This window comes from Stenella coeruleoalba (genome assembly GCF_951394435.1).
Source record: "Stenella coeruleoalba genome assembly, chromosome: 2".
Lineage (NCBI taxonomy): Eukaryota > Metazoa > Chordata > Mammalia > Artiodactyla > Delphinidae > Stenella > Stenella coeruleoalba.
The window spans coordinates 123,398,083-123,413,410 of NC_137147.1; the positions used below are offsets into that span (position 1 = coordinate 123,398,083).

General features: G+C 35.6%; 1 protein-coding gene across 11 annotated transcripts in view; it reads left to right on the forward strand.

Moving 5' to 3' along the window:
* Positions 1-15,328, forward strand: part of MEF2A (myocyte enhancer factor 2A) — a 178,506-nt gene that overhangs the window by 97,179 nt on the left and 65,999 nt on the right. For 10 of the 11 annotated variants that reach the window (XM_079907386.1, XM_079907385.1, XM_079907389.1 and 7 more), the window contains one exon: positions 4,097-4,300. In XM_079907386.1, the coding sequence (XP_079763512.1) occupies positions 4,097-4,300 (204 nt within the window). Of the gene's footprint in view, positions 1-4,096; positions 4,301-10,095; positions 10,210-15,328 lie in introns of those variants that run through there. The other variant, XM_079907384.1, reaches the window with a different exon arrangement.

Here is a 15,328-nt window from a genome sequence, read left to right on the forward strand (position 1 = left end):
ACAGGGTTTGTCCTAATTTTACTGTTAGTGAACTTAAGTTTTTGTTTTAGAGAATTTTCTTCAGGCATGCTTATTAGATATTCTGAAGCAGTATTACCTGTCTCATGTCTTGTTCATATCTCACTTATTTTGAAAGTCTTTGACTAGAGTAGGAATTATTCTTGCAATAAATGCTTTCCTTTGCTGATTGTCATTTTCTCCAGTTACTAGGAGTAAGGTAAAACGTTTTCTAACTGCACCTTTGCTGAATTCAAATTTTTAATGCAGCAAGTACATCTGGGTGCATCTCAAAATATAAATGATTTTGATTTCATTGTTTTAAAATAGTGTGTTTTAATAGTGGTATTCTCATATTCACTATATTCTTACAGTGGTATAATAACTGCCAAGATTTTGAAGAACAGTAATACAATCAGTTTATAAAAATTTAAAACTTTTAAATGACAGATATGTAAACAAAGGTAATATATAATTGAGAAATTTGGAAAAGTATAAAACATGGTTAATATACCTGTACAAGGAGCTCTCAGACAAGTAATAAACAATTTATAAAATAAGAAAATGATCAAAATATGGGCAGCTTAGAAGAAGCAAATCTCAAATGGCAACAAATATAAAAAAGAGATGTTTAATCACTGCTAGTTAGGAAAATTCATATTACAGAAACGAGATTTTTATTTTGCACCTAGCAAAAGAGTAGTAACATTTATATGAAAAAATTATGAAATTATTCAAAAGAGTACCTTAGAACTATACCATTTGACTTAGAGACATATCCACAAGGTGTAGTTAAATGAGTAAAACAAAATAAAAGTGACAAGAGTTCCAGTTTTGTAAAATGCTGACAAGATCTCTCGTATGTGTATACATCTAAATGTGTATATGATTATATGGTCTTATACAAAAGTGTGGAATGAAAAATACTAAGTTGAAAATGTGTGTTAAGAGGTTTATGTTGGTGCAAGGGAAAATAGGGAGGCAAGCAAAACACATTATATTCCATAGATGCATTCATATAAAGTCATATATTTGTGTATTTATATTGTAAGGACTTGTTTAAAAGATTAAATAAAGATGAGAGATTTAGTTTTAAAAGGAGAGGGAAGGAACCATTAGAAAGATATGGTGTGAAAGTGTTCCACAGAGAGGGAAGATAGCAAAGTTCCTAAGGTGGAAAGTAGCTTCTGGTTAAGGAAAACACATGCACATGTATACACACGCACACGCCAGTGCAGCATGATGGGTGTAAGAGAGAGTGATGAGAAATAAGGTCACATAGTTTGAGGCCAGATCATTTATTCTGTTTCCTTAATGAGTTTGGTTATTACTTTCAGTGCAGTGAAAAACTCTAAACTCCTACTTACACATTTTGATTTATGTTTCAAATATATCACTCTGTCAGGTGTGTGGCAAATATACTGTGGGGTACAATAGGTAAAGCAGGAAATCTAATAAGAAGCAGCAGCATAGCACAGGGAGATCAGCTCGGTGCTTTGTGACCACCTGGGTAGGTGGGATAGGGAGGGTGGGAGGGAGGGAGACGCAAGAGGGAGGAGATATGGGAACATATGTATATGTATAACTGATTCATTTTGTTATAAAGCAGAAACTAACACATCATTGTAAAGCAATTATAATCCAATAAAGATGTAAAAAAATAATAAGGTGATTATATAAATAATACACATGAGAGATTATGTAACTTAACCTAGGGCGATATAGTGGTGTAGATAGAAGTGGATAGATTTGGGATATGTTTTAGAGGTGGAGCTAAAGGTGCTGAAGGATTGGTAGGGTAGATTATTGTGATAAGAGGGATCAAGGATAACTCTTAGATATTATTTGGTTTTGTTTGAATGGATGACGATTCCATTTGCTGAAATGAAGAAGACTGTGGAAAGAGCATATTTGTTGCTTTTAAAATCATGAGGCTGGCTGCAATTACCTAGCAAGGACTGTGGGGGTAAAGAGGAGAAGGGAGCCCAAGTCTAAAGCTCACAGGCACTTCAGTGGGTAGAGGCTGAGCAGAGGAAGAGGATATAACTCTAAAAGCTGAGAGGAAGCAGTCACTGAAGTAGGAGGAACACCAGGGCAGTGTTGTGCCGTAAACAACTGGAAAAGAAAATGTTTGAAGAGTGAGAATATGGTCAGCTTTGTCAAACGAGATGTATAGTAAGGTAAGAAAAAAAATGACTATTGACTTTAATCACATAAATTGAAGGTCACTGTAATGATATTGACAAGTCTTAGTGGAATCTGGGGACTGGATGTCTGATTGCAGTAAGGTTGAGGAGAGAATAGGTGATGAGAAGTTAGAGCCACCAACTATAGACGTTTCTTTCAAACATTTTTACTCTGAAGTAGAGCAGAAAGGGGTGAAGAGAAGGGGTGGTAACTGAAGGGGCAGCGTGGAGTCAAAGGAGATGCTAGAGCATGTTTCTAAGCTTGTAGTCTTTGATAGGAGGGAAACCATGATGAGGGAAGAGAGTGTAGCATATGGAAAGGAATAGGAACAAAGATGTCAATAATGACAGCAGAGAAGGGAGAGTGTGGAAAAGTACAGATGAAACAATTGAATTGATAGATTTGGTGATGGGAAGTGAGATAGTTGCTGCTGATTTCTGTTTTCTCAATGGCTTGAGGCAAGGTTATCAGTGGAGAGTTGATTTGAGGGAGAGAAGGTAGGAAGTATCTGACCTGGAGAATGGGATAATGGGACAAATAAGCCAAGTTACAATGTCAAGCAATGTTAAGTGTTAGTTGAGATTTATGGTCATCAGTTCAGAAACACAAGGGGGATGTGGGTGTGAGTGTGCACGCACACTTAATATTCCCAGTAATTGTCAGCTACTTGCATAAAGATAAAAGGATAATTGGGTAAATGTATGGGGGGTCAATACTTGGTTGGGGCTGTGCTAAGCAAGTATGTTAATGAGAGAAGAGTAGAAGTGAAAAATAGTGATGGCCCATGGAATCTAAAGAGAGAAGAAAGGGCATGAGAATATGTAGATAGTAACAAAGTGGTGAGGTAAATGGATTGGAGGACTTGATGAAGGTTAAAGAATTTCTGAAGAGATAATACAAAATAGGAGAGTTGCATAGAAGGCAAAGTGGAATGCGTGAAATTGAGATTTTGGAGGTGATGTGATTATTGTTTATGGCAGAGTTAAGGTATGGCAGTAGGAGTGCTTGACATGTGGTGGTGGTTGATCATTTTGGAGGTTGGGAGATAAAGGAACTGAGAGGCTAAGGTATTTGCACTAATTTTTTACACAGATGCTGAAGTCACCAGAGATAAGAGCAGGATTAGAATGAGAAGTAGTTATGTGATACTTATCAGTGCATGAGGGAGAGGGAGAGTGACCAGGGGTCACCACAAAGAGTTTTGGGGTGGTATAAATTTCATGGCTTGAGCTTCAGGATATCTGGGGTTTTTAGAGAAGAAGGAAAATTGAGGAGAGAATGGGGAGCAAAAAGGACATATCTTCCAGACCCTTGAGTACAGGAGATGTAGTATTTAAAAACAAACTAATTAGTCTCTATTTGAGAGGGCTTCAGGTGACATGTTTCAGTTAGAGAAAGAAATATTCAAAGAAGAATTTGAGGACATTGGGGAATTTGCTGATCTAGACTGAATTTCAGTGGGTGCAGTAGAAGAGCTTGGGAAGGAGGAGAAGTATAAATTAGATTAGTGGATGTACTTTGTTGTTTAGGGATTAAAGTCTGAGTAATGAATGGATTACTTGAGGTGGGACTTGGTTTTCTAATGCCATTTTAACCTGGATGATAAGGGGCCACTGATCAAGTGTTTCCTTCTCTGGTTCTTTGCCCACTGCAGCAGAGTGGCAACCAAGGATAAAGGAAGCCTCCTCAGGAGACTGCTCTATTAGAGCCCTTGGAGGTACAGGATATATGTAGGATTGTAGGCCTTTGGCAAATTGGGGAAGAAGACTTACGTGGAGTATGAAGCTAGGAACCTTTTTCAGCTTTGAAATCAGACTCAGTGTTAAAAGAGACCTCATCTTCAGGTAGCCTGTATTCAAGTACTACTAATAACTTGTAATAAAAATATACTTTTTTTTTTTGGATTGTCTAGGTCACTTTTACAAAGAGAAAGTTTGGATTAATGAAGAAAGCCTATGAACTTAGTGTGCTCTGTGACTGTGAAATAGCACTCATCATTTTCAACAGCTCTAACAAACTGTTTCAGTATGCCAGCACTGATATGGACAAAGTTCTTCTCAAGTATACAGAATATAATGAACCTCATGAAAGCAGAACCAACTCGGATATTGTTGAGGTAACATATATCTAGTAATGCCTGAATTGTAGATAATAATTAAATCTTGATTTAATAACTTTAACTGTCAGGTTGCTTTTTATATTCAAAATATAAATCGGTTACAGATATAGCTTTTCTCTGAATTGTTTCTTAGAAGGGTCTAATTATTGCTATATGATGACCCATTTATGTTATAAGCATATCCTAATCATTGAGAAAAAATAAACTAGGCTGTTGTACTATATACATCAGTATAATCTAACATTTCATCTATGATTATTTATTTTGTATGACTTTTTAAATTAATATTATAAGAAACTATCACTTTAGACAGTATGAAGTTATAGTTTTAACATGTCTTAATTATTTCGTTACCTCAGTGACTACCCACAACTTTAAACACTAATAAAATGGAAGGGAATGATGTAAATATTATTTCTATTTTGTTAATAGTACTTTGGTTGTGGGGGGAGGATTGCCTCATTATTTTTTTTAATCTGTTGCCCTTTGGTATCTCTCATAGTTCTACCAACCTAATTAAGTGAAAATAAGAAAAGGAGTTTTATAGAATGATTTCAGTCTATTCAGAAAGTGTTTTAAGACAAAACCTTCAAAAAGGAGAACCAATATACTTTCCCCTTCAACTATTTTCTGTTGCAAAAATCTTATAAAAGATAACTTTCTATGTATATTTCTAATATTTTAAATTAGCATTCTTATTTACTTTTATCTTTTTTGTTTATATTTCGAGGTTTTATTTTTGTTCGAAATGGATTTTTTTTTTCGCTGCTTGAAAAGACATAATGTTTACTTAGTTTTGTAATATTAGAAAACTGTTTCAATAAATTAGAGATTTCCTTGCTTAAAGTACTGAAATCATGGGAAATGATTCAGAACTAGCCATAAAAGAAGAAGTCCAAATTTAGATTTTATTTGAGAAATTGAAATTAAGATAGAGAAATATACTTTATTGTATAGGAATCTGATTTATTTGCCTCCACAGATTATGTTATAGTTCTGAAAATGCATTTTAAATTTCCCCTATATTTTTCTACCTTAACCATTCCTTTTTGGACAGTAATTGATTGATTGTTACTGCAAAAAAAAATTCTGCTACTTTTATTAGAAAAATACTTAATTTTTAGCAATTAATTGTTTGAAATGAAAAGTAAAAGTGTAGTATAATTAGAGCTACAATTCCTCTGTTGCTTGATTTTCCCACCATTTTATTTGAGTGGCTCACTCCAGTGTTTATGAAGCTTTTGACCTTGCTTTTGTTGATCACTTCAGTTAAATTACATGGTTACATCTTTAGCCAAACTCCTTAGCACAGTTGTGTTTTAATCAATTGTAAGTTATTTTATATCATTTAGCTTTTATGGTATATCTTATCACTTATGTGCCATATAAACTGCTTAGTAGACTCCCGGTTATGTATCATAATGCATTTTGAATCGTAATTTTGTAAATTAGGGGATCTTGGTTTGGGTGAGCTTCATAAAGAGACTTTGTAACGGGCTTTCCTTGAAATAGAAGGTATCCCTGGTGTTTAGTTTAAAATGACATTTTAAAAACCTCTGTGTCTTATCAAAAGCTCCACTGCCTTAAGTCAAACAAAAAAATAGAGTTGACTTTAATAGTGTCAACAAATAGATATTGAAGCTAGTTTCATTATAGAAGGCAATCACCTCCTTAACCCTAACTACTCTGCTCTTTCATTGCAGCAGTTGTTGTTCTTGGCCCCCGGAAGTTGAGGGTACTTCGCACAGCCTAAAGTTTACTTCCTTAGAGAATATGAAGAATATAGTGTGATTTAATCCTCACAGAATTTTCAGACTACCTCAGTCTTCATCTCTGTTGTGGTCAGCAGTCAAAGTGTAAGAGAGTAAATCCCAAACATTTTTTAGCACTCTCCTATATTATAGTTTGCTTTAGTATGAAGCAAATTGCCATCAATTGCCATTTTGATGTTTTATTTTTTTAATTGAATTTCTTAGATATAAATGAACATGAACCTTACCAGTAGCTCTTTTTGAAGTTCTGAATTATATAAATATAAGACACATTATGTAAATACAAGACAGAAAATATTGGATTATAAGGGATTTAATTTGTTGTGGTAGGATAAAATTATAAGGCTTAATTCACCTTTCTTGTATGTTAATGTCTTACTGAGTTAATCTTCATTATAAGACAGTAGTGGTTACCCTTGTAAGATGGTCTTTATTCCACATGTAAAGGTGATGCAACTACATCCTCACTAGTAGTGCATACATACCTGAGTTCTTTTTATCAGCTGTGGTGATGACTTTATGCTAATGCAGCTACCAAGATTGTTGTGAACCAAACTAAATTAACAGGATAAGAGTAATGACAAATGCTTGTATAAAGCTTCCTATGGGCCACTTTCTAAGTGCTTTACAAATATCTTATTTAAGGATATTTTTAGAATATCATTTTAAGTATTTTTTCCTTTTACATATAGTTTCCTTTCAAACTGTTGTAGTAATTGGAAGCAAACTTGACGTGCATTTGTTCATTTGACAAAAATATTTGAGGAACTTCTGCATGCCAGGGACTCTGCAAAGTGATATTATTTAGAGATTTCTAATTCAAGCCACGAGACTTCTTTTTTTCTCCTACCTACAGTTTTGTAAAACATTGAGATACACTTTTACCAATGGAAGATTTTATATTAAACCTCTAACAAATTGGTTCCGGACTCTTGAGCCATCTCATGATGTACTCATTCGCTGAGTACATCAACAATAAATGGAGGCATGAACAACTATAAGTGATCTACTTTAGAGTGTTTCCTTATGCAATATGACCAACAGTGAAACTAACTGAAAATTTTGTGAACAACTTTCATAAGGCCTCTAACCTGAATTCACCCATTTCCTGTTGCATATATGTTAGTCTTTAAAATTGGCAGGATTTTGCTTTCCCCCAGAACTAAAATATTCTTTGACATAATCTTACATATATTAAAATGGAGTCTTCTGTAGATGTACCAATATTTCTATTCTGCTGGATCCTACACACAGGCCCTTTTGGGATGTACTGTGGAGAGAAGAGGGATGGGTGCCCTGTATTGTTAACCACATCTGCATAGTCCATGGCATAAGGATGCACATGTTTTTGCCTGTGGAATTAGATCTAATATGTTTTCTGGGAGCACTATAGAATAAATATAATATAGTAAAAGTAAAAGTAGTTGGTATTTGAATATTGTGACGATAAACAGAGGAATACATGATGCTCACATTGATCTACAGGTATTTTTAACCACAGGTATTAGAAACACGTCTACAGAGTGGTGTTTTCTATCTTTGCTTTTCCTTGTTTCATATTATTTATATTTTAAAACTAGTCTCTTAAAATTTTAATCAGTTTTAACATTTTAATTGTAGTTGATAAGAATTTTTTCTGTATAGCTTTGTTTTTTTTTAATCAACAGCATTTACATATTTTAAATTGCATTTAGGTATTTTAAATCAAGGTCTGCAATGTCTTGGATGTATATATCTCCTGTGTTGAGAAAGCTAAATACATGAAAATGGAAATTTACACATTGGTAAATTAGGAGATTGTCATTGGGGTAAACTTTGTAAGAGACTTCATAACTGGATTTCTTTGAAAGGGGAGTATCACTGCTGCAGTTAAAATGACATTTTATTTGAAAATGTTTGTGTACTGCTTTTCAGGAATATATTCCTTTCAAAAAATGAGGTTTACTACTTTATTCCCTATAGTTCATTAGGAAACATCAAAGATATACATTGTATCTTTTTATGTTGGTAAGCATTGACACAAAGAAAGGTGGCTGATTTTTGTTTGCTCCTACAAAAGGTAGTAATTTAATTGAAATGTACAAAGAAAATGTTATAACCCCCAAATCTTCTTTTCAGTAAATTGATTTAAAAACTTGTGAACTGTATTATGCAATTTTATAAGAACATTAGATATGTCCTAGAGTATTAGAAACTAGAAATGAAAATCACCAATCTAATTAGTTGCCATTATTCATTCACTTTGAATTTATACTGAATAGAAGCCTAGAACCAATACAAGCGTTCTGCATCAAAATAAAAATTATGCTAAAGGCATGAAGTGAGGACGTTAGCAGCCGCTACACAATAAATGCCTGAGATTACTTTTGTATCTACTTTTCTTTCACTTTGCAATAATATTTGAAATATTAAATATATCTGCTCATAATATATTTAAAATAGCATTATATATTTAAAATAGTGACTTGGTGGTATTGGACATTCAGTAAATAGCTTGTGTGGTGATTCAGATCATTGTGCTGTCATTTAAGGATGTAAATACAGGGGCCATGGCCAGTTATATCTCTTATTAATATCTTGTGAACTGTTCCCAAATAGAGGTATTTTCTTCACCACAGGAGTACTACAGTACTTAAATTATTATTATTTTTTCACTTGCATTATCTCATTTGATCTTCATATCCAAGGTAAGCTTTTTCAGAAGCAGAAATTGAGACTAGGGTTTGACTTGCCCAGAGTCATGTAGCAATTTAGTGGGAAAACTGGGATTAGAACCTAGGTCTTTAACATTACCCCCTCCCTTTGTTCCCCAGTTTACCGAATCCATTGGAGCTCTGGGACATTTCACCATAAATAGATAAGATTTTATACATATACCAGTAATGTATAACATATAGTAAACATGAATAAGTTTTCCTCAATAATGAACAGAAAATTAGTGAAGTAATTGCAACAAGAATAATATACAACATTTATCAAGTACTTATTATGACCTGGTACTCTTCCCAGGGCTTTTATTTATATTATCTTATTATCTTATTATATTATTGAATCCCTCTAATTATCCCCATTTTGTAGTTGAGGAAATTGAGGCACAGTGATAAATGAAGTAAGATGATGATAATTTGTGTTCTAAAGGAAGAGAAAATCTGCTTTTTTGAGTCTTAATAGTTCTTCCCTGCTTTCAGATTACAAAGGACTTTGGAAATAATATCTCAAAGGAAGATAGGGAATCAATATAAGATGCATCTATCAATTACTAAATAAAAACAGCTGGTAGTAAAAGTGATCATGCCAGGAGTACATTATTTAAAATCAATAGTTCTCAAAGTGTGGTGCCTTGAGCAGCAGCATCAGGATCACCAGAGCACTTGTTAGAAATCTAAGTTCTTGGGCCCCACCTCAGACCTACTGAATCAGAAACTTTTGAGATGAGGCCTAAGCAATCTTGTATTAACTTGAAGTAACTTGTCCCAAGTGCAGTGAGACTAAAAGCTTCAAGTTAGCATGCAATGTCTTGGCAGTGGTTATCCAGCTTTTAAAATATTTTTATCCCTAAGACTATCCTCTGAAATAATTTCAAGCAGTGAGCAAGCACAAATTGCAACTTATAAGACCTTCTAAAGAGCAATTCAAAGTAGTATGCTGATGTGGTGTGAATTGCAAACTAGGGAACACATTTTTAATGGGTGACCTTTCGATTCAATTCTTCATGGGTTATACGTGCTTCTTTGAGTGTATTTAGGGGGTCTGGTGGGGATGGGTGGGGAGATGGACTCCAGTTCCTCAGCTGAGCAAAAAAGAAAGAAATGACTTTTGTCTCCTGAGATCATCTAGTTACAGAATTTGGAGGCATGATTATGTTTAGGTTTTCTGACAGGATTATTATGTCCTCACAGAGCCTTCTTGAGCCAACCAGTTTTTTTCTCCCCATGTTACAGATGAGGAATGGAACAGACAGGGAGTGTTTAAGAGGCTTGCCTAATGTTTTACAGGGCTGCAGTGGAGCGGCAGGGAAAGGGAAAAAATAATGAAACATCTGAAGACAAGACAAAGCTTTCCTCCACCTCCAGCCCCCTGCCCTGCTCTTTTATTCCTAACAGAGCCTGAAGCAGCAGGATGGTGATTCACAGGGTGAGGCACGAAATCCTCATGGCCCTCCTCCTCTTCCCACATGTCCTGCACCATCACCTCACACAGCAATCACCGTAGCTCTTACAATTTCAGTTTTACTCTTTTCATTTTGCTATGTATTTGAATATTATTATTTATCATACAATTATTGGTTTTCATTTATGTGCTTTTTATAAGGAACTATGCATCTCTACGTGTGATTTTTATTTTCTTGAGGTCAGGTTTTTCTCCATCAGAGATTGATGTTGCTGATATATAAACAGGAGTTCATGGGTGAAAAGGGTGATATATATATATATATATATATATCACTTCATAATATGGCTCACATTTCTGTAATGCATTTCTTGTGATTATTGATGAATACTTTTGTATCCTTTTTATGTCCCTATGTGTCATGGATTGAATGTTTTAGTACTTAGGATGAGATAAATTGTTCTTTTTTTCTCAGGAAGTTCTTTGATACATTGACCAAATTTTTGACCAGTGAGAAAAGGAGGGTACAGAGGATTGGGAGAATGGTCAGAGAAAACTTCCTCTAGAGGTGACACCATCACCTGAGTCCTTTAAAGGATAGGGTTGGAGAGAGAAAAGGGGTTAGAAGAAAGGTGTTATAGGTCAGGGGGGACAAGCTTATGTGGAAAGTAGGAAATGAGGTATAGCATACTTATTTTATGGAATTAAAATCAGCTATGAATAGCTGTAGTGTAGTGTGAAGAGTGGAAATAGCTAAAACCTGAGAAGTAAACCAGATTCCGAAGAGACGTATAATACCTTTGACTTTCTCCTGAAGGTTTGGGTGCCTACTGAAAGAGCCTAATAGAATACCTGCCTGCGGTTTTACTGACTCTCTTGCACTTCCCAAGCTGTAAATTCTGTTAGAATTGCATTGTAATTTTTTTGACAGGGGCTGAAGAGAAGTGAAGAGAAAAGGGTAAAAGTATTGAATGTAATGCATTATTTCTTCATTTTTTAATTTATTGAACTGATATTTATCATACATATGAGGCATTGTACTGGACACTGGGAATATGGTGGTAACTGGCCATATTTCTTCTGTTTTTCTAACAGGATTATGTGTGGCTATTTTATTATCTTACTTCAGAAGTCCCTTTGTTGGATACACTTCAGTATGGATTCAAGGCACTTAGAATCCGAAGATTTTGATGTTTACCACCAAATATTAACCATTCAGCATATAAATATTATATTAGTATTAGAGCTGGAAGCTCATTTAGAGCAAAAGCTGTAGAGTACTCACTGTATTTAACAATGTTATGGGTATGCCTGAAAAGTGAGATATATCTATAGTCTAAGTTGTATTTCAGTTCTCTTATATAAAAGTAGCTAAGGCAGACATGCAGTATACATGCAGTATGCATATATGTGCAGTATGCATATAGAAAAATATAAACCAATATTCATATCATACACAAAATTTCTGTGGAATAGAGAGTTTGCATAGGGGAATAATAAAGGTAAGGAAGAAACAGATTGGGTATAGTTGATGGAATGCCTTGAATACCAGGCTGTAACATTTGATATTTGTCCTATGGGCATTGGGCAGCTGTTAGAAGTGTTTAAAAGTTTAGGCAGTCAAATAGTTGTTGTAAGAATACTCATCTGGCAGCAGATAATTAACATTTTAAAAGAAGTTTATAGTTTTAAAAATAGACTGTTACCTCACCTCTTAATTATGGTAGCTTTTTAGTAATGTTGAGATTTGTATGATGATGAATGCTATTCCAGTTGGTTTGAATGGGGAAGAGGGATTAAAGTGGGGATTTAGGCTGTGTTCTAAAGTGTGTAATGTATTCACACATGACACTTTTTCTTAATTGAGCTATAAAAATTTTGAGTACACCGTTTGTAGAAAAGGAAATGTTTAGAATTTGACCATAATGTGAATATGGTCAAATATTATTTTATAAATAATCTGTACAATGTGATCTCCTTTAATACAGCAATTTAAAGTATTTGTACTTAAAATCACTTCATTATTATTATGCAAAAATGACAGAATGACCAAAATTATTGTGAAAAGGAGTTTGTGTTATGAAGAGGTTTGGAAACCTTGATCTAGTTCTGTACTTTATTTATTTTTTTGCGGTACGCGGGCCTCTCACTGTTGTGTCCTCTCCCGTTGCGGGGCACAGGCTCTGGATGCGCAGGCTCAGCGGCCATGGCTCACGGGCCTAGCCGCTCCGCGGCATGTGGGATCTCCCCAGACCGGGGCACGAACCCGTGTCCCCTGCATTGGCAGGCGGACTCTCAACCACTGCGCCACCAGGGAAGCCCAGTTCTGTACTTTATTTAATTGATAAGGAAGCTGGGGTCCAAACAAAGTAAAGAACTTGTCCAAGATCATACCAGTACATAATGACAAAACCAAGACTTAAATAATGTTCTCTTGAAAGTCTTGGGTCTATCTCAGTGGTCCCCAACCTTTTTGGCACCAGGGACCAGTTCTGTGGAAGACAGTTTTTCCACGGGGGCGGGCGTGGGGGATGGTTCAGGCGGTAATGCAAGCAATAAGGAGCAGCAGATGAAGCTTCACTCCCTAGTCTGCTGCTTACCTCCTGCTGTGCAGCCTGGTTCCTAACAGGCTGTGGACTGGGTTGGGGAACGCTGGATCTCTTTGAAAGACTGTAGATCCTTTAACGCAAAGACTTTGAGAAACAGCATTAGTATTCTTCCTGGTGGATTCCCACAGATCCAACACATGGCTTAATAGTGACCTATAAAACTGAACTAAAAGCAGTGTTGCTCACTTCAGTGTTAATTCATTTATGATACTCTTAAAAATCCATCAAACGTTACCCAAAGCTAATAAGGACAAAAACATAAAGTATCTTTAAGTGGAAATAAAGCTCAAGAATGAACAGGATGTGATTTCCTTTGCTCTGTAACACTGGAAACGATGCCTTTGTTTCAGTATCTCTCCATCTTCCACATCTCCTCCCAGTATATATAACTTCCAGCTTTCAGACAGGTAAACAGACTTTAAAAGAAAAAAGTACAAGTGCTTCCGGTGTAGTGCAGTTTATGCATTCCTGAAAATTTTTACAGACTGCAAAACCTATGCAACTTTGTGTTCTGAGCACCAACATAAACTAAAACTAATTAGTAATTGAGAAGATAGTTTGAACTGCTCAGTGAGGCACCTTAGTGAAGCTAGTGATGACAAGAGTTGGTATGATAAATTCACCAAATTAATTACTTGAATGGAAATGCTGGCAGCACTTTAATTAGGATGGAGATAGTGAGTTTTAGGACAGTACAGATGGCAATGTAGCAATGAGCCATGGGGGGAAGGGGGGGTTAACATTAAAGTGGGCATGGGAACCTGCAACAAGGCTGGGAGTACTCCTCTGAAGCCCTCGTTTAAAATTTTCTTATAATACAGATAAATGTTCCTGCTGTCAGGAGGACATTCTCCTTTCCTCCTGAAGGTTGTGATGCTGTTCCCTCTTTCCTGGCTCCCCTTTCCTAGGAAAAATCACCAATGAACCAAAGTGACTTCTTTATTATACTGACATCATTCTCTGTTTATCAGTTTCATATGAGCTAATTTGCATTCCAAAACATGTTTTATAGTAGAGCAGATTACTGTTTAATCATAGAAGGGTTTTTTCTTCCCTCCCTCCCTGCCTCCCTTCCTTCCTTCCTTCCTTCCTTCCTTCCTCCCTCCCTCCCTCCCTCCCTCCTTCGTTCCTTCCCTCCCTCCCTCCCTCCCTTCCTTCTCCCTCCCTCCCTCCCTCCCTTCCGAGATAGTGTTCATCAGCTTATGTTCATCTGAATAAACAGCTGCTATGTAAAAGAAAATTATTCAGAGATGGGAAGTTGTATTATCTTTCTAGTTTCCTTTGCAATATAAAGGTTTTCATAGATTTTATCGGCTTTTGTTTCATATAGTTCGGTTCATTTTTTTTAACATCTTTATTGGAGTATAATTGCTTTACAATGTTATGTTAGTTTCTGCTGTATAACAAGGTGAATCAGCTGTATGCATACGTATATCCCGTCCCTCTTGCGTCTCCCTTCCACCTTCCTTATCCCACCCCTCTAAGTGGTCCCAAAGCACCGAGCTGATCTCCCTGTGCTATGCAGCTGCTTCCCGCTAGCTATCTATTTTACATTTGGTAGTGTATATATATCAATGTTACTCTCTCACTTTGTCCCAGCTTACCCTTCCTCCTCTCCGTGTCCTCAAGTCCATTCTCTATGTCTGTGTCTTTATTCCTCTCCTGCCCCTAGATTCATCAGAACCGTTTTTTTTTTACATTCCATATATCTGTGTTAGCATACAGTATCTGTTTTTCTCTTTCTGACTTAACTCTGTATGACAGACTCTAGGTCCATCCACCTCACTACAAATAACTCAATTTCGTTTCTTTTTATGGCTTATATTCCATTGTATAGATGTGCCACATCTTCTTTATCCATTCATCTGTCGATGGACAGTTAGGTTGCTTCCATGTCCTGGCTGTTGTAAATAGTGCTGCAGTGAACATTGTGGTACATGACTCTTTTTGAATTACAGTTTTCTCAGGGTATATGCCCAGTTGATAATCTTAATATACCTGGATGTAGGACTCAATAAGTACAAATTCCAATGTGATGATTATTCATAATGATAGTAATAAACATTTCCAAAGTTTTTAGTAAGCTGCATGAAGTACTTTCACACTACTTGGTATTTTTATAAATCATTGCCTCAGGTATCTTTCATTATGTGAAATTGAATGCTCAATGAGGCAACTTTGTGTTGCTACCACAGTGGGTATTATAGACATACTTGAGATTAACATTAACATTTTTTCTTCTTTTTATTGAGATATTCACAGACCATAAAATTCACCATTTTAAATTATACAGTTAGTGATTTTTAGAACATTCACAAGTTTGTACAACCATGAATGCTAATTCCAGAATATTTTCATCAATCCAAAAAGAAACTTGGTATCCATTCATTTCCCAGTTCCCCTTCCCCCTCCTCCCCCATGGTGGCAGCCAGTAATCTACTTCTTGTATCTATGGATTTGCCTGTTCTGGATATTTCATATAAATGGAATTATTTAATATGTGGTCTTTTGTAACTGGTTTCTTTGATTTAGCA